The 20,529-nt window shown below is 39.1% G+C and overlaps 2 protein-coding genes across 2 annotated transcripts; both read right to left on the reverse strand.

Annotated features, from left to right (window-relative positions):
* Positions 1 to 4,912: 4,912 nt before the first annotated feature.
* LOC108432738 (twisted gastrulation protein homolog 1-A-like) lies at positions 4,913 to 13,720 on the reverse strand. Its single transcript, XM_017706799.2, has 5 exons — positions 13,466 to 13,720; positions 11,888 to 12,048; positions 8,257 to 8,356; positions 7,427 to 7,690; positions 4,913 to 5,824 (listed from the first exon to the last, which is right to left on the reverse strand). The coding sequence occupies exons 2-5, from the start codon at positions 12,011 to 12,013 to the stop codon at positions 5,643 to 5,645; spliced, it is 672 nt and encodes a 223-aa protein (XP_017562288.1). The 5' UTR covers positions 12,014 to 12,048; positions 13,466 to 13,720; the 3' UTR covers positions 4,913 to 5,642.
* A 1,753-nt stretch (positions 13,721 to 15,473) lies between these two features.
* LOC108432735 (ependymin-like) lies at positions 15,474 to 18,867 on the reverse strand. Its single transcript, XM_017706796.2, has 6 exons — positions 18,743 to 18,867; positions 18,594 to 18,628; positions 18,365 to 18,499; positions 17,561 to 17,747; positions 15,886 to 15,973; positions 15,474 to 15,759 (listed from the first exon to the last, which is right to left on the reverse strand). Exons 1-6 carry the CDS (start codon positions 18,813 to 18,815, stop codon positions 15,636 to 15,638), a joined length of 642 nt encoding a protein of 213 aa, XP_017562285.1. The 5' UTR covers positions 18,816 to 18,867; the 3' UTR covers positions 15,474 to 15,635.
* Between the last annotated feature and the right edge of the window lie 1,662 nt (positions 18,868 to 20,529).

Raw genomic sequence — 20,529 nt, forward strand, 5'->3', positions numbered from 1 at the left:
CTCAAAAAAATAAAGGGAACACTCAAATAACACATCCTAGATCTGAATGAATGAAATATTCTCATTGAATACTTTGTTCTGTACAAAGTTGAATGTGCCGACAACAAAATCACACAAAAATCAAGTTTATTAACCAGTGGAGGCCTGGATTTGGAGTCACACACAAAATTAAAGTGGAAAAACACACTACAGGCTGATCCAACTTTGATGTAATGTCCTTAAAACAAGTCAAAATGAGGCTCAGTATTGTGTGTGGCCTCCATGTGCCTGTATGGCAGTCAGGCTACCTCTGGCGAGCACATGGAGGGCTGTGCGGCCCTCCAAAGAAATGCCACCCCACACCGTTACTGACCCACTGCCAAACCGGTCCTGCTGAAGGATGTTGCAGGCAGCAGATGGCTCTCCACGGCGTCTCCAGACTCTGTCACGTCTGTCACATGTGCTCAGTGTGAACCTGCTTTCATCTGTGAAGAGCACAGGGCGCCAGTGGCGAATTTGCCAATCCTGGTGTTCTCTGGTAAATGCTAAACGTCCTGCACAGTGTTGGGCTGTGAGCACAACCCCCATCTGTGGACGTCGGGCCCTCATACCATCCTCATGGAGTCGGTTTCTAACCGTTTGTGCAGACACATGCACATTTGTGGCCTGCTGGAGGTCATTTTGCAGGGCTCTGGCAGTGCTCCTCCTGTTCCTCCTTGCACAAAGGTGGAGGTAGTGGTCCTGCTGCTGGGTTGTTGCCCTCCTATGGCCTCCTCCACGTCTCCTGGTGTACTAGCCTGTCTCCTGGTAGCGCCTCCAGCCTCTGGACACTACGCTGACAGAAACAGCAAACCTTCTTGCCACAGCTCGCATTGATGTGCCATCCTGGATGAGCTGCACTACCTGAGCCACTTGTGTGGGTTGTAGAGTCTGTTTCATGTTACCACGAGTGTGAAAGCACCACCAACATTCAAAAGTGACCAAAACATCAGCCAGAAAGCAGAAAGGTACTGAGAAGTGGTCTGTGGTCTCCACCTGCAGAACCACTCCTTTATTGAGTGTGTCTTGCTAATTGCCAATGATTTCCACCTGTTGTCTATTCCATTTGCACAACAGCTGTGAAATTGATTATCAATCAGTGTTGCTTCCTAAGTGGACAGTTTGATTTCACAGAAGTTTGATTTACTTGGAGTCATATTGTGTTGTTTGTGTTCCCTTTATTTTTTTGAGCAGTGTATATGATTCACTGTATAACTGCAATATTAAACAAGTAAAGAATGTGACTTAAATGTCTTCAAACATCCAGGTCAGATCTGCCTTATGTAGCATCAGCCCCAGGCTGAATCTCAAACGGCTCCCTCTTCTCTGCATAGTGTGCTGTGTAAGTTCTGAAATTCAGGCTTCTGCACCCAAAAAGTGCACTATTTACCCAGCATGGGATTCTACATGTGTCCCAAATGACCATTTAGATATATTATGTGCAGTTTGGGTGCTGGAGGCAAAAAATGTATTCCTAAATAGCGAGCAATTTCATATTCAGCCCCCGAATGGGAACAGGGACATACAGCAAGAGCCAGTTTAAATGACAAATTATAGTGACAAAGTTACAAATTATCTGGTACAGCACCGTTAGATTGATGCTTGGTCACTGAACATTCTTGTCCTCTTTTAGCAGTCCAGGGTCGCCTGGCAACAACAGCATAAAGAAACTAGATTTCTTGGCAGAGTAATTGTTAATGTCATTGTTAACCTTAAGTCATTTATTTTAAAAACTGCAATTTATCATATTTTATTATCTGCCGTTTATGAAAGCAATAAGCTACCTGAGGCCTTGTGATACCATGACGTGTATAAAGTTTCAGGCACTCTGCTTTGCGTTGTATAGTCATGCCTAATAACACCGTTACCTGTGATAAAATCGCTGAAAGGACAGATCGAATGGCTTATTGATTTATTAGGTTACAGTATTTTTGTAGAAACTAAAATCATGGGCAGACTTATTTAATGCTACTTTCATTGAAATGAAATGATTGTAATAGACTCAGCATTATAAAGAAAATGCTCTTTAATTTCAGAATTGGACAAATCTGTGCTGAGATTGAACCACGTTCATCAAATAAACTGAAATCTCCATGTCAGGTGTAGAGGGCAGTGCATGGTCTGAATGATTTCATACCTCCAATTCATATTTCAGTTGTATTATGTTTGGTAGTGTTGATCAGGCTTATTGTATGTCAAGGCTTGTTATCTAGTAACTACATGGACTACAATGCAAATTTACCAGGTTACTCTTAGGTTATGGAAGCGTGTAACCTCGGACCCACCAGTGGGTCTTGGCCATTAATGGGGTTAATGAAAGGAGAATATACACATAAAGGCAAACAAAATCACATAGGATTATACTGGAATGTGTCTCGTCTTAAAGACACTTGATTTACAGTATGTCTTAAACCGGCTTTAAATCAGTCAGTAGCAACATCTGAAGGTATTTATTTCAACCCAAACGATACACTGTGGCTACGGTTTGGAAACAGTTCTTAGATGCTGCTGACGAAACATCTAACGGTTAATTGTACCTATAGCGATAATGCTTACATGCAAACTCAGTGATGCCGAAGAGCTTTTGTGCTAGCAATGATGCCATTTGAAGCTCCCACCTGCTTCTAATGCCAAGACTGAGTGGTCATGTGACCTCACCCATCTCTTCCCAGGAGAGAAAGACTCCTTTGTGTGGCTTTGAATGCTATGCAGAGGGAGGAGACTGCATCACCCTCCAAATGAGCCCAACCATGGGTTATCTGACCCAGAATCCAGTCTCAGTCTTTAAATAAATAAATAAATAAATAAAAACCCAAACGCAGAACCATGAAAGTTCCTGGCTCCCTCCTCTTTTCTTTCTCTGTTCAGGGGATGGTGGGCATTCAAGCACCTGCATACTGAAAGCATCCACACATAGAGGAAGGAAATACGTAGAGAGAGCTGTGATGACACTAGCCTGACTGAGGTAATCCAAATGATTAGACAAGAATACATGGTCAAATATTGTGCTTCATAACAGGAACATATGACTTCACATGACTAGATGTTGCAACCTCTGCAGCAAATTGTGGCCATGTACAAAAAAGTTAGTACAATATGTGAAATGCTAATGAAAAAAGAAAGCAGTGATTGGTTAATTCAGTTTGACCAGTTAAAACTACAGTACTACAGTACAAAAATGCAGTCTTTGATTTGTCACCTTATAAATTGTTTTTGTTGTAAATATATGCTCATTCCAAGTTTTAAAACTTGAGATAGGAGCATGTTTACCCCACCTTTCCTTTTAACATCACTTAATAATCGGTTAGTTATTGTGGCAGTTTTGAAAGTGGAATTGTATGGGGCCGTTTTTGTTTTTTTGAATTTCATAAAGCACTGCGTTTGGATAGCAGGCAAGCCAGTCCAGCTCCTGCGCTCTGATTACACAGCCATGCTGTTGTAAGGGCTCTGTGTGGGCCAGTCAAGAGCTTCCACATCAAACTCACCAGCCCTGACTTATGGGCCTTGCTTCGTGCACTGGGGCACGGTCATGCTGGAACAGAAAAGGGTCTTCCCCAAACTGTTCCCACAAAGTTGGAAGCATACAATTGTTCAAAATGTCTTGGTAGATTTCCTTTCACTGGAAGGGGCCTAGACCAGCCCCTGAAAAACAACCTCATAGCATCATCCCTCCTTCACCAAACTTTACAGCTGGTTCAGTGCAGTCAGACAGGGAATGATCTCCTGGCATTCGACAAACCCAGACTCATCCATTGGATTGCCAGACAGAGAAGCGTGATTCGTCACTCCATTTAATGTTTCCACTGCTCTAGAGTCCAGTCGACATCCAACACTTGGCATCGTGCTTGGTTATGTAAGGGTTGCATGCAGCTGCTCAGTCGTGGAAACTCATGCCGCAGTTTGTGCTGATGTTAATGCCAGAGAAGGTTTAGGAGTCAGCAGGGTATTGATGATTTTTGTGCATGATCCTCCTCAGCACTCAGTGAAACACTCTGTAAATTCACATGATCTGCCACTTTGTGACTGAGTTGCTGTTGTTCCTAATTGCTTTCACTTTTCTATACCACTCACAGTCGATCATGGAATATGTAGGAAGAAATTTCGCTAACTGACTTGCTGCAATGGTGGCATCCTGTTACAGCACCACGCTCAAATTCAGTGAGCTCTTCAGAATGACCCATTCTTCTGCAAATGTACTTTGTAAAGACAGATTGCATGGCAAGGTGCTTGATTTCATACACATGAATTCAGTGATGAAGAGGTGTCCCAATTCTTTTGTTCATCAAGTGTCAATTCAATGTGGTTTCCAGCTCTTTTGATATTATGCACATAGAACATGAAATACCTTCAACCTTGTAAACGTTCATTGAGGAACATTGTTCTTAAACTGTTTATTTACTTATTCTTTTTTTTTTTAAACAGTTTAGTTTCTAGACTTATTCGTTCTGTCCCCACTTTTTTAGAACATGTTGCAGGCATCAATTTCAGACTGAGTTTGTATTTACAAAGAACAATGAAGTTTTGTACTACTTTTGCTGAATTACAAGTCAACGTGATCTGAAAAGGGATTTACAAATCACTGCTTTCTGTTTTTATTTGTAGTTTACATGCTTTCTCAACTTTTTTTGAAATGAGGTTTGTAGAAAAAAATATCTGCGTATGAACCGATTTGGGTTCTATACACTGACTTCTTGGCATTTCTCAGGCCTTCCTTGAAGTCAAATCAACTCCCTCAGAGTAGCAGTGAAGCACCTCTGAGCCAAGCATTGTATGTGTTGAGATTTTAGAGCAGGAATTCTGATATATATACCCAGCTCATGTTGTAATTATAGACTACCCACTGATCCTCTCAGGCAAACTTTACGTTGTTACTCCAGAATCATAACCAAAGCCAAATGTTTCTTGTCTTTTAATAAGCATTATTGAAAGACAGAGAAAATGAAGGTGCAAGGTTCTTGGAGCAGCACCTTGGTCCATATGGATGAAATGCCTCAGGGTAAGGGTGGAAAAAGCATCAGTTCCACATTCACAGCCTGAGAAGTGTCAAACATAACCTCTGGGCCTGCATGGAGAGGAATTTTTATGACTAAAAAATTCAACCAAATTACATAGGAAGAGAACTGGCAAAAAACAATGGGCTGTTAAAAGTTATGACATGCAAGATCACAGCTACTTTGTTAGTTGAAATGCCTTGTAAAATTCTACTTAAGGGGTCATATGGTAACCTTACTGACTGACACAATGCACTACTTCAGTGTGTAACAGTATTTTGTACAGCAGCCCTCTCCTTACATCCTAAAAGCGTTTATTTGGCATAGCAGGTAGTACCACTTTAAGAGCATCTGGCTATGCAAGAATCTACATTCAAGAAAAATAAAAAACAACAAATACCATATATATAATCTTTGCTAGGGACCTATGAAAAGAAGTATAAAAGTTTAACACAAAGAGCAAAAAAAACAAAAAAAACAAAACAAAGGGCTTGTAATTTACATGATTGTATCATAGTTTTTTTTCCCCCCTCAGGTCAGCATCTCCTGAGCCTGTGGTCCAGTCATGGCGCCCTCCAGTGGCATGAGTGTCACCACCCACAGTCCTCTCAAAGGCACGTGAACAGCCTAGGTTCAGAAAAGGCAGTTCATACACTTTACTGCTTTGCTGCCGTAGTCGACGCACTCGGGCCCAATGCACTCGCAGCATGCGTTGTGAAACCAGCGGTATTTTGAGCCTCCCATCGACTCGCAGTACTGCTTGCACTGACGGATCGACACACAGTCATCAAAATACACCACAGTACACATGTTGTCTGGGGGAGAGAGAGTCATAAAAGATATTCAAATAATGAGGCATGTCAATATAATATACGGCAATAAGGTATCATGATACTTTTTCATTATACACAATATGCATCACAAAATTTTGTTTTTCTGAGGCTTTAGAAGTTGATAAGGAACACATGAAAATGTAAAAAATTATTTAAAAATGTTTCAGATTTTTGCACGGAATTATTTTCACTAGCCCTGAAATGTACTATGAAAATATTACAGAGCAACAGGACAACAAAGAAAATGCAAAATAAATTCTAATACTGATGAAATTCCATATTGTGATTATATTGCTACAAGTTGCAATAACTTACAATATACTAAAAGCACATCTGTGAAAGCTTGATATGATGTGGTGAATGATCAGCTTTCATTCATTTTGTGCAAAATGATTGAAGCATGTTGCATTTCACAAAGGTTCAAATGTTTGAAGTAACTTGCCATATTAACATTTTTTATTTTATATACAACAATAATAACAAACAATGTGGGTTCCAATATTACAAACTACTTGCTGCGAGGTATATGTAGATGTTTTAATTAATATTTCAAGAATTAATTCTTTGAACATAAAATTATGAAATGACAAAAGCGATCAATTTATATTTTGTTATCTGTCTTGAGATTTAATCACTACTTATATAAATATGATAATGTGGCTATTAATTTTATTATAACAATTCTGTGTTATTCATCTTTCCCAGCCATTTTAATACATTAATTCTGAATACACCTAAAATTTCTTCATTTTTATTTTATTTTATTATTACTCTGAAAAAATTGCTTAGACAAGTAACAAAGCAGTAACACGATTTGAGTTCAGTGAACTTTAAATAATAAGTTAGCAGAATGTAAAGCACAGATTTTTGTTTTGTAACTCATTATTAGAAGTTCATTTCAACACAACATTTTAAGACACCAAATATGTTTAACTGTGTAATTAACTAAAACTTGTGAAGGTGCACAGGACCATTTTATATGCCCTTGCTCAACCAAATTAGTTTTACTGAAAACAGTGATTGCAAACTTTTGAACAGTAATTCTAAATGTATGGTGTTACAGGCATATAAAAATACATATAAAAACTTTGACTATTCCAAACATCCACAAAAACTCATCTGCAGAGATTGTTCAAGGTGCTTACAGCACACAATCAAAAAATTTGGTGATGTGTTTATAGGCTCATTTCTATATTGCAGCCTTTTGTAACAATATTCAAAAGGCCAATATCGCAATAAAAATAAAACAACGTATTTTGGAGCCATAATCAAAATATTTTAGATCATAACTTACCAGCCCTGAACATCTGACAACTAAAACTGTACCCTTTATGTACAAGACATCAGCTGTGATTTGCTCCTGAACTGAAACACTGATTAAAGGGTCAGATACGGCCCCTTTAGAGGTCACAGCCCAGGAATTTGCTTCCTAGTGCATTAGATTAAGTACAGCAGTGGGCTCGAGAACTAGTGGAGCATGAACATGAGCTCTGAACCCAGAAAACCTGAACACCTCAGTAGGTAATGGTGTACATCAAAAGCAAATGTCATGTCTAATGGAAAAATGCCTGAAGTTATACCAACCTTGACTGTTATCATAACTGGCATGGATACTGTTGCCAGGAAGAGAGATGTTCTGGTGCTGGTCCTCCATGGTCTCCAAGAAGGAGACTAGGTTCTCGTGATAAGAGAGCTCTTCAGCCACTGGAAAAGACACCACCATCATGTTGATGGGTGCTTCTCCTTCAGTGAGCGCTCTGAAGAGCGAGGGGATGGGTCTGTAGAGCTCCTCCACGGTGCTCTTCGAGGTGGCGGGTGTGTCGCTGTAGTTCTTTGGATTGCACATGCCTGAGAGGGAGTCGGACAAAGTAAACACAGCTGTGATCAAAACACAGACACCCTCAAACTAGAAACCACACTAGTATGAGCAGCATGTGGTGCAGTCAGACTGCAAATGTGCAGTGGGCTTCATTACTCGCTTTCTCCCAGAGGGGAAAGAGAATGAAAGAGATAAACATCTGTACACATATAGAAAGTCTATAAAGTGCTGTAACACAGAGGGAAAAAAATCAGAGCACTGGCATCATTTGCCATAAGTTTGTTTTAATGGTCTTGCAGCAGCAAAGATAATAAAAAGAAATGTAACACATCTACAACAGTGTGTCCCACAGTGCAGTGAATTTCATGAAGTAAGCTGTTGGAGTCAATTCCAAAAACTTCACATTCTTTTGAAAATTGCTAGGTTCATGATGGAATTATGGAACTAGCAAGCACCAGAACTATGTAGGAGGGAGAGCCAGACATTTATACAGTATATTGTTTCCGAAGGAAGAACCAACTCCTCACTTTGTTGTGCAGTCCACATTCTACAGCACCATGATAAAAGGAATGGCTTGTTTAGTGCTCACACTCACCTACGCAGTCACAGCACTCCTCCCACAGTGTGCCCAGGCACAGCATACACTCCTTACAGCATGAACAGTTGCCATCCGACGGCCTACACTGGCACAGCTCCTGTCAAACATACATACATACATACACACATATATATATATATATATATATACACACACACACACACACACACACACACACACACACACACACACACACACACACACACACACACACACACACACACATACATATACACTAAATGCAGGAATCAATGGTAAAATTGTCTTTTACTGTTGACTATTTTACTGTTAACAGCCCAAAAGCCACTTGATACTGATCTTGTGTCAAAAAAGGGAAAAGACCAGCACTACTGAGCTCACCTCATATCCAGTTTCCTCATTTAGCCTGCAGCATGCATTCTAGGGCCTATTTAATTACGCTGCCTATTCTTTATTAGAATGCAACACTTCATCCAGCCATGCACCAAGAGAATGAACAGCCCCAGGAATCAGCTCCCTTAATAATGTGACACTACCAAACAGCTAAACAGTGTTGTTTAAGGCATGAAAATGCAGCAGTGTTCTGTAGTCAAATCTATTTACACTGTACTACAACTTTTAGCTCTACAGACCAGGGGTTCCCAACATTTTACAACCTGCGACCCATATGAACGACTACCAAAGCTTCCACAGCCCACAAGATTTCTGACTCGCTTAATGAGATAGCGTACCTTGTTTGGCAGCTAATGAGTGTTGATGTCAGACTAAAAACAGCAACCAGCTGAAATTGATAGATTTAAATACACATGTTATTTTTATGCTGGTCTAAACTGGTTTATGCTGGACTAGTGTTGATCTGGTGGTTAGTTTAGCTAGTCACCCAGCATGGCTCCCACCCACTCCACGACACGGTGATGAGACACAGGAGCTCGTTCAGTGCAAGACTCATTGTACCGAAAGGCACCACACAGCGCCACAGGAAGTCATTCTTACCTGTGGCCATCAAACTCTATAACTCTTCCCTCAGTGTGTGATTCAGAAAGTGGGGTTCATCTGTGCACAACTCAATACCAAACTGTTCATATGTGTAATAATAATAATTGTGTGCAAAAACTCAGAGGTACTATAATTTGAACTGCTTTATACTAGATGATTCATATCACAGTCACCACCACTTTACTGTATTCATTAGTACTTATTGCAATTTTTCTCTTTATCTTTGTTTTAAATTGTTAAAGTGTTTATTCTTTTACATAAATGGTTGCAACTGTAACAACTGCAATTTCCCTCTGGGGAAATTAAAGGATTCTGATTCTGATTGATGGTTAAGAGCAGGTTAAAGCACTGATACGTCTGAAAATGTCACACTTCACCATACAGACAATATCACAGCACAAAATAAATCTCTGTGGTCTTCTACAGATCCAAGGTGTTTTATCAAATGTATGTTTACATTTATGCATTTGGCAGATACTCTTATACAGAGCAGCTTACAGTTTTAATTGTGTTGCAGAGGAAAGTGAAATGTTAGGGGTCTTGCCCAAAGACCTTTATTAATATATGCTTTCCACTTGTGAAATATGATGAAATCTGGATATTAATTTTATTATAACTTAATTCTCAGTTTTACAACTTTCTCAGTCATTTTAGCATCTTCTACGGCTACATTCTTCATTGTGGACGGTTAAAATTTCCTACTTTTTATATACTAAAGTTTCCTAAAGGTCACACTTTTCAAGACAGGCAATACAACAGTATAAACAGAATAAATCTCTTTAGTGTAGTCTTTTAGTCTTTTTCTAGATACTTTACAAATAAATAAGCTATATAATACTAGAATAGGAATAGCAGATTACTTTTTACATTAAATCCAATACACACCACATTTAAGCATTTGGCAAACAAGATTATCCAGAGTAACTTAAAGTTTTAAATAGCATTACAGGGACTCTTATGGGTGTAACATGCCTTTCTGGCTGAGCAGGGAGTCAAACCCCAAGCACAATGCCGTCACCTATTACACTTTAACAATCATGAAAAAATACGTTTAATACCCTAAAGAGAAGGTTTAAATATTTCAATTCAAAATGTAACATTTCAGCACAGTTCGGTTACCTAACTGGAGTTGCATTATTACATTAACTTACCTGAAATTTCCAAACATTTGATGTCAAGAAAGACTTTTTTACTTAACTGAAACCAATAGTTGTAGAGGTGGGCAACATGGCAAAAATGCAATGTATAATATATAATAATTGGTATACTTCAATAAATGTTCACAACACAATTTTATATCACGTTATTCACTTTTTTCAGACTTCTGATCAGATGGAACAGAGACAAAAGAAGCAGTTGTGCTACATTTTTTAAAAATATTATCAAAAACTGTGAATACAATGATTTTATTCAATCTTTGGCATATTGTGTTGCACTAAATCCAGTTAGATGGGACTAGTTTTGCTCTCTTTATAATGAAACATGCTATCAGTGTTCTACAAGTACTGACAATAAGTTCACAAAAGCATATTGTATTGTGACCTAGTTTATCATGATAATTTTTAAATTGTCATATTGCCCATCTCAAACTGAAAGCATGGAAACAGTTCTTTCAAGTCAACAGAGGCTGTTTAATTTGAAATTACTCACGTTTTCAGAACTCGGGTATTAAAAATGTTACATTTTGAATTTTCATATCTAAAGAAAATCTGATCTTCAAAGTATTAAACAATTTATTTCAACTGAAGTGACAATGCCGGCCCAAACTGTTGCATTTCTGCTATAATTAATTCAATATGAGTAAAGTAGTTCCACTGCTCTGATTTCTGAAACAACATTATCATGATCTCAACATTACAGTGCACTGAGTAAACCAGGCGTAAATTGGCTGATGCTAATTGAGTAGGAGTGTCAGCCTGTATTTCCTATAGAACAGCTCTGAGCTGATACTGATGGAGTGTGAGTGTAGACATTTTTCAAGTGAAGTGCACTTAGCTGATCCTGATAAAGTGCGAGTGTCGTGGTTTTGAAGTGCACTGCGCAACCTCAGGCTGCCTGTAGAACAGCAGGAGGAGCTCAGAGTAGAGGTCACATTCCAGATGTGCACAAAGACGCAGAAAAAGGCAGCCAGACCTCCGTCGTGAACAATACAGAGCCCAGACAAGCATGGCTGCCTGTACACTGGAAGTCATTATAGCAATTTTAGCTTAAAATGACTGTTTTAGTGTGCTGAGCTCAATCATGTGCACAGCTGACTTCAGGTTTTAGGCTTCTTAAACTGAAGGAAGGAGCACTGGGAAAAGCTCCCTCTTAATATTTAGAGCTCAGAACACAAGAACCAAAAGATGCAGATTACCTGATCAGACAATTTGCAGCAGGATTTGTAAAATTAAGATTTTATCTTAGACGATCTGAGAGAACACACCATAAATACGATGTAGGCCAAATCCAAGCGCATCATAAATTCCACATTGAAGCTTTTATTGCCACAGGCTGTTAACTCAGCCTTCCATAACATGGGGAAATTGTGTGAACAGCCACAGTACTAAACCACAACCCGACAAGCAATTAAAATGACTGAACAAAGCCTTAAAAGCACTGTTTCAAAAAAATAAAAAATAAAGCAGAGATAACATGTTAAGGCAAAACTTACCTGGATCAGACACTTGCTGACATCACTAGCACATAGGGCTTTATTACAGGCAGCGGAAAAGGAGAGAACAGACAAGAGAAGCAGCAGGGGAGAGAAGAGGGAGACGTGTGCCTGGGTGGGCTGCATCCCGCCACGGACAAACCTCCTCCAGTCTGGGTCAACTGAGGAATGAGCACAAGAAATCTTCTTAAAGCACTCGTAGAAGCCCCTGTCAGCATTTACACAGAGAAACGAAAACAACAAAACAGCCTTTATAGCCTAACAGCAGACCTACACAATGGCATCAGCAGGGGAAGAAACATTAAAGAGCCAACATCACAGAAAACACAGCTTCCCTGACTTCTGTGAGAGTCTGATGTGGTGTATAAACATGGTTTTAAAATGTACTGCTCACTTGCATGTTCATGCATCAAATGTGTGGAAAATAAGCAACAAAAACAGACTTGTTTTGAATTTAGTGTTTCTGTGATGTCACAAAACCAACTGCACATAAATGCACATATTCAGACAACAGCAATTCAGCCCCTCCAATTCATGTAGAATTCAGGTAACTCTGACTGAGTCCTGCTCGCCTTTAGACACTCTGCTCATCATCTGTTTATCATAAGAGGTGTTTCAGCCCAGACTGCTTTTTAAATGATGCACAGTACAAGGCAGCCAAACAGAGCAGAGCCCATTTACATGTATCAGTCTTGTTTTGAAGGCACAGTAACAAAAAAACAGCCTGTTTAATACAATAGGATACAGAAGGATTGGAGGTAAAAATTAAATGATGAGTGTTTTATGTACATAAAACTACAAAATGCTGTAAGCGGATCTACTTAGTAAAAAAAACTAAACCAAAAGAAAAAGGCAGGATATGGGCGCTTTAAAACTCAGTTAAACAACAGACAGACAGGCAGGCAGACAGGCAGGCAGGCAGGCAGCACTTCACTCCCTCAGTGTTATGGTAATGAGGGGCGGCAGCATCAAAGCAGTGGGCAGAAGTTCTGCTAATCGAGCAGTGAAGTGTGAACCTCTGGACAACCTCTCTGTTCATAATGGCCATGTCCACAGTGAGAGGACAGACACCCTCAGGTAAAACAGCGCCTATAACCCGTGTAGACCAGATCAGGAGGACTTAAAATGGCATCAGGAGGAGAAGAGACGTTAAACCCACAGGTGAAAAAGAGTCAACAGACCCTTCCCTCCCTCAGCGTTGTGCTGCTAAGTCCAAACTAAAGCCCGCTTCGGTTAAACCTGCGCAGGCCGTTGGCAGCAGGAGCCCCTCAAACGTTGGATGTGATCTAATTTCAGTAATTCGTTCCTCCTGTTTGAGCCTCTCTGAGAGTCTAAACTGAGTCCTGTTCGCCTTTAGATCCTCCGTTTATCATCAGTTTATCACCCTGTCCTCTGGTAGGCCTGTAAAAACTCTGCTTTCTGCCCTTTTGAACACTCTGCTCACTGTAAAAGCAGCCAGAGTGCAGTCCGTCCTTCATGTGTATGAGAGGAGCAGAAGAGAAGGGAAAACTCCCTTGTTCGCTTCGGTTTTTCAAAGAATGCGGCCAAAAGGACCGAGTAGAGAACCGAAAGACTGACCTTAAAACACACCGTCACCAAGAGTGGGGCCTCTGTGAGATGTTTAGGGAGGTTATACGCCGGTATCCTCTCGTTCCTCTTGTTTACTCCAACTTTTTTGTCTAATTAAGGCATGTTCTGTGTCGATGGCGTGACTCGCTCAGCTCCTCCACACAAAGCGAGGCAGCAGCAGCAGCAGTTCGTCTTAAAGAGACAGACACCCAGACTCGGACTCAGGTGAGCTCACACTCGCCGCCTCCTTCAACTCCCCTGCGCAGCTCGCAGAAACACTGCCCTCTCAATAGTCATTGTGCCTGTAAGGGGATGACCAGTATCTTAAAGCGGATTTTGCACTATTTTATCATTAAGAGTTAAACAAAGTCGTTCAGAGTGGTTTGGTGTGTAATGCTCTGTTCTCACAGTGGTGGTGATGGGAACCAGACAACTGAAGAGTTCAGTGCCTGGAACGAGCTTCTTACACAATATGGTAATTGCATTGCCTGCTGTTTAAACGTGGAATGGCGCAGCCAATCAGAACAGAGCTTATTTACATGTATTAGTCCTAAAGACACAGTAAAGGAAAACAATCTAATTCTAAGGGATGAAGAGATTTATAAAATGGACAAAAATCAAGTTTCTGTCTTTAGCCATATAAAATCACACAAATGCCATAAATGGACCTCATAAAAAGGAATATAGACAGTTTAACAATCGCCACACTGGAAAAACAACAAGACAATAAAAACTATCAAAAGCAAAAGGTTTTTTGATTGTACTGTGATAATGTTTTGGCCCAAAATATATTTTTAAATCAGTAATATATTAACTCATAGCGGAGAGATGTGTGCAGGGTGTGATATGGCAAAATCATGCTCACCCTCCCCAAAGAATCCTTTTACCATCCTCAACATTGCGTATAAAACTCAGAAGACATGTAGGTTCACTGGTTATTGTGGTTAGTAAATAAAATGGCTACATTTCTGTTTCCCATAACCACCACTGTAAAGAAATCAGTCTGTTTCTTTACAATGAATCGCTTCACGTCAAACCACTCTGAATGACAGTTTAAATGTGAGGACTGAATTGTTAATTGTCCCATTAAATGGAAAATCATGGAAGAAAAGAATTTGCAGTGCTTTTTAAATGAAAATGTTTGGTGATTAATTTTTAAAAGGCACCGTTTACTCTCCAGTTCACAAAACCCTTGTGTGGAAATAGAACAGCAAAAACAGCTTGTTCTAAATTCACTGTTTTTGTGATGTGACAAAAACCAGTGTATTTACATGTCGGTGATGTTGGGACCAAACCCTGTATCTCCAAAGTAGTTCCTTTACAGGAGAAGGAAAAACTTTCTTAATGTCACAAGTGGCATTTAAATCTATTTTGAAAAAAAAAATCTTAATGTATCAGTCTCTTCAGCCGACAGCAGGTTAGAATTCACTGTGTTTGTTATGTCACAAAAACACACGCTCATATATCCACCTATTCAGACTACAGCAGTTTATCCCCGCCTATTAATGTAGTAGCTATAAAGAGTGATATAGCCAGCACTACTTTTTGAATGAGACAGAGTAAAGGACAGCCAATCAGAACAGAGCTCATTTACATATATTAGTCTTAAGGAAGAAAAACAGCCTGTTTAATTCTAAGGGGTGGAGAGATTTTGGAAATGCATTAGTAAAAATGCATTATGTTCATATTAGAAGTGTATCAAAGCACACAAATGCCATAAATTGACCCCAGGGGGGAAAATGACATATAGGCAGTTTAACAATTGCCACACTGAAAAACAACAAAAGAACAAAAATGGCAAAAGCAAAGAAAAATATTTAACAATTGACCTGACTGTCGTATACTAAATGTGGTGAAAATGGGGTAAACATAAAAAACGAAATGAATTTGGTGCAACCAGAGTCAGAAAAGCATGAGCTGACAGAAAAACTGTCTTGCCTGCTGTTACATTTATTACACTTTACTAACAGTGCTAAATGCTGGTATGTAAAAGGGTGCTGAAAAAAGCTACACAGGCTTTTTCATGAAAATGTTGTCAGTATGTTTTATTTTGTAACCAGTATTTACAGAAATCTGAGTTTCTGGACCAACTTTTGATATAAAAGTAAATGTGATCAGGGCTGTTTAAATGCTAAATGTAAATCAGATCTGAGTCATTACAGTGAAGAAGCAGTGTAGATTAGGTGTGCTTTGAGTTCAGGGCTCTGAAGAAGTCTGTCGTGGACTCCACAACAGCTGTTTCACAGAGAGCAGGAGGGACGAAGGCCATGGGGTCCTGAATGCCAAGAAGCTGGTTGTAGAAACTGAGATTTGAAAAAGAAACAGGATTAGCAGATGGTGTATAAGTGCTGTGAGAGTTATGGTTCTGTTCGTCAGTAATGTTGTGTATTATCATGATTATTAAAAAGTGGAATGAGATTGTTACGAACGCCACAGTTATCCATCCAGATTCCTTAGTGTAGATCACAGCTGACACTGGCAGGCAGCTGTAGTCAGTGAAGGTGAGCACATACTTGGCTGAAAAAGAGCACAAATGTAGAAAAATCTCAGATTTGTCTCACACTTGTAGTAAAGGGCCTGTAATTTCCTTGTATTTATTTATTTTTTCTCTTAGGTCCACTTTTGACCTTAGATACCATCATTAATTTCCACATGACTGAACAAAGCCTTAAAAGCACTGTTTCAAAAAAGATAATAAATAAATGAAATAAAACAGGAATAACATGTTATGGGAAAACTTCTTACCTGGATCAGATACTTGCTGACATCACTAGCACATAAAACTTTATTACATTATTTTATTCCTTAAAATTAATCAGACTGTTTTTTGTGTCTGTGCCTAGGAAGGAATATCTATGCAAATAAGCTCTCTTGTGATAAATAGGTGAATTTTTTCATTGTTTTTGTGACATCACAAAAACGATTAATTAAAAATCTTTTGGCAGCATAAAGTTGTTATTTCTAAGTGAAAATAAGTTAAGTCTACAGAGACCACTCAGAAAAATAAAATAATACATCAAGGGAAAAAGCATAAAATGTGAGGTATGTGAATGTTATGATGTTATGTTATTTTAAATGTAATATTTTTTATTTTCCAATATACTAAACTTATATACATAGAAGTTGTACACTATGATATGGTAACTTTTTTTGGCTTGACAAAACGTTTGACCAGATCTGACATTAGCATATGACTGTACAAGGATCGACGGTGTACAGACCTTCATCAGTAAACCAGACTAACTTTGAATTTCAAGGGAAAAAAGTTTCAGCAATCATTACTAAAACGGTCAAGACTGCAGTGATCTTACTTATAAGTGGGCAGTCCAGTTTCCAAAGACATTTTCTAGCTCACCCTTCAGTGTAAATTAATTTTTTTTTTTTTAATTATATACTTTATAATTACTTTTTTGTATTGCCCACAGTGTTCAATTGGTCTACTTAAGTGGATTTCAACCCGTGGACCGCAGCCTCTCGGTGGGCCGTGGTGGTCTGATAGGTCACCTTCATTTATTTGAAGGGCAAACATTTGTGACAATATAGACAGTTCACCAAATATAATTTTAAATATAATAAATGTTGATTATTTACAAAAGTAAAACATCATATTTATACTGAGGTTATTGATTGTTTTGGCAAAATGCTAGTTGTATTAATATTTTCATAAGTCAAAACAAAAACCATTTCACTTTTTAATCGTATGGAGCTCATCCATCACGAATCGATGGTTAAATGGTCTTTCAAAATGAAACATCATGAGGCTGGACCATCTATAAGAGCAGTGGCCACCACATCTCACAGTGAGAAAATGGACCCAAATGAAGAAAATACAGCAATGCGTGGCCTTAATATGCATGAGACCTGAAAATGAGTACATACAGCTTTGTACTGTTTGTTCAGATGTCTTTTAAAATGAAGCTTTAAAATCCCCTGTTAACAAAACCAGCAAAGACCAGCATTTGTTTGTATTTTGGATGCTGGTATGCTGATCAACCAGCGTGACCGTACTGGGTGACCAGCTAAACCAGAACCAGACCAGCATAAATCAGCTTAGACCAGCATGAAATGCATGACACACCAACTCTTTATATCCCGCATTCCTACCTTTTGTCTCTGCATCCTCTCCTTCCCAAGTAGTAATCTGTAGACCCATTTGAGGGATGGAAGTAGTTCCTAAAATGATTTCACTCAGGAATTTTGCATTTGTAGGAATCCGCATAGGATGGAAGGAGCTTTTCATCGCAAACTTCTTACAGGTGGATCTGGTGGAATCAATCTCATACACAATGCCCTGTAGAACAAAGGTTTCTGTTTTGTTTCAAACACATTTTCAACACTATGTGTCCAAAAGTATCCAGACACCTTCTAATTAGTGATTTCAGTTACTTTAAACTGCACTCATTCCTGACACTGGTGTTTAACTGCACACAGCTTGTGTAATCTTCATCGAAAAGCTTTGCCCATAAAATATTTTGCTCTGAAGCAGTTGAGCCTAAGATCATCATGTCCAATTCCAAGCGTCAGCCAGAGGGGTTTAAAGCCCCCCAGCATTGAGCTTCAGAGCAGTGGAATAGTGTTCTCTGTATTGATGGAGCTCCATCCAACACCTTTGGGATGAGTTGGAGTGGAGTTTGTGATCCAGAACTGATCATCCAACATCAGTACCTGACCTAGTGTAAAGCCTTTATATACATAATTTGCTTTTGTGGCCGAATGCAATCAAATCCTCACAGCAATGCTCTAAGACCTAGTGTAAAGCCTTTACAGAAGAGTAAGCTCCTTATGACACCCTTGACTTCAGAAGAAATGTTAAATCAGGTGACTGCAGGCTTTTGGACATACATATATTTATGTATTTATATATATATATATGTTTTCTTTAAAACTGCGACAGTATTTATGAGTTACCTGCTTGAACTGCATGAGAAAGTCGAAGGAGAACGTCCTGTTCTTGTATGTCCCATAGTCATTGAAACGAATCTGCTCGCTTACAGCATCATATGCATATTGTCCTGCAGACATGAGGATGCCATCTTGCCCGGTCTACAGCAGTGTAAACAGAGAGGAAGAGAGTGCGTCATTCATCATCTCAGAGCACGAGGGCTTAATGGCCATAATTATCGAAATATGAACTCACCATTGCAATGCTTCCCACCAACAGTGGAGGCGACACTGAAACACAGGTGTAAAATGACTTTAAATTTATTAACAGTTTGCAAATTTTTGTGTTATGATGCAAATGTTATGATTAGCCATATCTAATAGTAATTTCTTATGAATATTTACCACAGGGAGTCGGCTCAGCGCCGGCATTCAATGCCAGCCAGGAGCAGATGGACAGCAGGATGAGGAGCTTCATGTTGTTGGAGAAATTGAGAGTGCTCTAACACCTTCGCTCTGTCTTATATACAAGAACACAGGTGATCCTTTCCCTTCATCCACATGGGTGGGTCAGAGCATGTACACTTCATATGACAATCAGTATTTAAAAGAAGGCGTTGTATAAAAATGCGATAAGGAGAGCAAACATGAGTACTTACGCAGTTACACAGCAGAAGTCAAGATAGTTGTGTTTACTGAGTTTTGACAAAATAGAAGCATTAATCATCAGTGAAATGGCATTAAGCTTGGCTAACTGAGATAACACTACAATAAGTAACACAAGATGTTAAAGTAACTCCACCTATAAAACTGCAGTTAAAAATGTAAGACTTTAAAATGATCCCGTTTTGCATGTGAAGAATGGAACATTTGGCATCCAACATCTATCAATTGTCTGAATATTTTGAATATGAATAAATACATTTAAATACAGCACTGAGCGGAGAAAGGGTGATAATGCACTAAGTCACACAATTTTAAGCACAAAATTATCAAAATCTCAACAGTGAGTCCAGTAGAGTATTAATATCTTGTACAGCTAAAATATATACCCAGCTCACAACTCCTAGAAATGAAGGAAAAGTGAGGACCAGCTGGGGGGTGTTGGGGGCCTGAGGACCACGCTGGAAACCATTGATCTAGATTACAACTATTAACACATTCATAAATTCTGAACAGTTATATTGTTAAGATGTAAACAAACTAATTCAGAGTGGTTTGGTGTGAAATTCGCCATTACAAGTAGGAAGTGTTCACAGTGGTGATAGGAACCAGATGTCTAGAGAGTTTAATGCCTCTAAATGTGATTGAAATGTTTGCATGAAATGGTTACAAACACCTTGCCTGCTGCTTGAGACATGGTTTTATGATGTGTTTGCAATAAACATTTGACCGAAAACAAAGTATTTTTGCTGATCTACCACTATGGTTTTGGATAGTAACTAAAATGGTGATATCTGCAGTGCACATACTGTGACCCCTGGTTCCTATTATCAGCACTGTAAAGAGAGTTGGTTGCTTTCTCTACAATGCACCATTTGACATCAAACCCCTCTGATTGACTTTGTTTACATCTCAAAGACTGACTTGCAGAAGTTACCCTTCAAGGTCACATTGCCCTTAGTCTTGCATTTTATTTTTCTACCTTTTTGCTTTATTTTTTCCACCTTTGTGTTGGTTTTACACAAAAACACTGATAATAAGTTTTCTGACTGGTTGCCCTGTATTTTGCCTAATTCATTCAACAAGAAGTTCAGGCGAAAACACATCATATAACTCCAGCATGAATGGGCGAGTCTAAGCCTCTGTGAGGGGGAACAGTTTCTATATATGTACTGTACAGACTGGGAAGTGAACTCTTGTGAGTTTTACTTTTATCTACACTCACTGGTCACTTTATTAGGTACACCTTGTTTTCTACACTCTTTGTCCATTTTGTCAGCTCCATTTACCATATAGGAGCCCTTTAGTTCTACTATTACAGACTGTAGTCCATCTGTTTCTCTGATACTTTGTTAGCCCCTTTGTCCTGTTCACCCCTACAGGACCACCACAGAGCAGGTATTATTTAGAGTGGCAAAAACTAGAGGAAATGCTCTACTGGCTACCCTTCACATGGAAAAAATGATTGAGTACCCGCTAAGGTGCAATAAATTATGATGATGTGCCCTCTAGAGAAGGAGATTTGATAA

Source organism: Pygocentrus nattereri, chromosome 3 (genome assembly GCF_015220715.1).
Source record: "Pygocentrus nattereri isolate fPygNat1 chromosome 3, fPygNat1.pri, whole genome shotgun sequence".
In the NCBI taxonomy this organism is placed as follows: domain Eukaryota; kingdom Metazoa; phylum Chordata; class Actinopteri; order Characiformes; family Serrasalmidae; genus Pygocentrus; species Pygocentrus nattereri.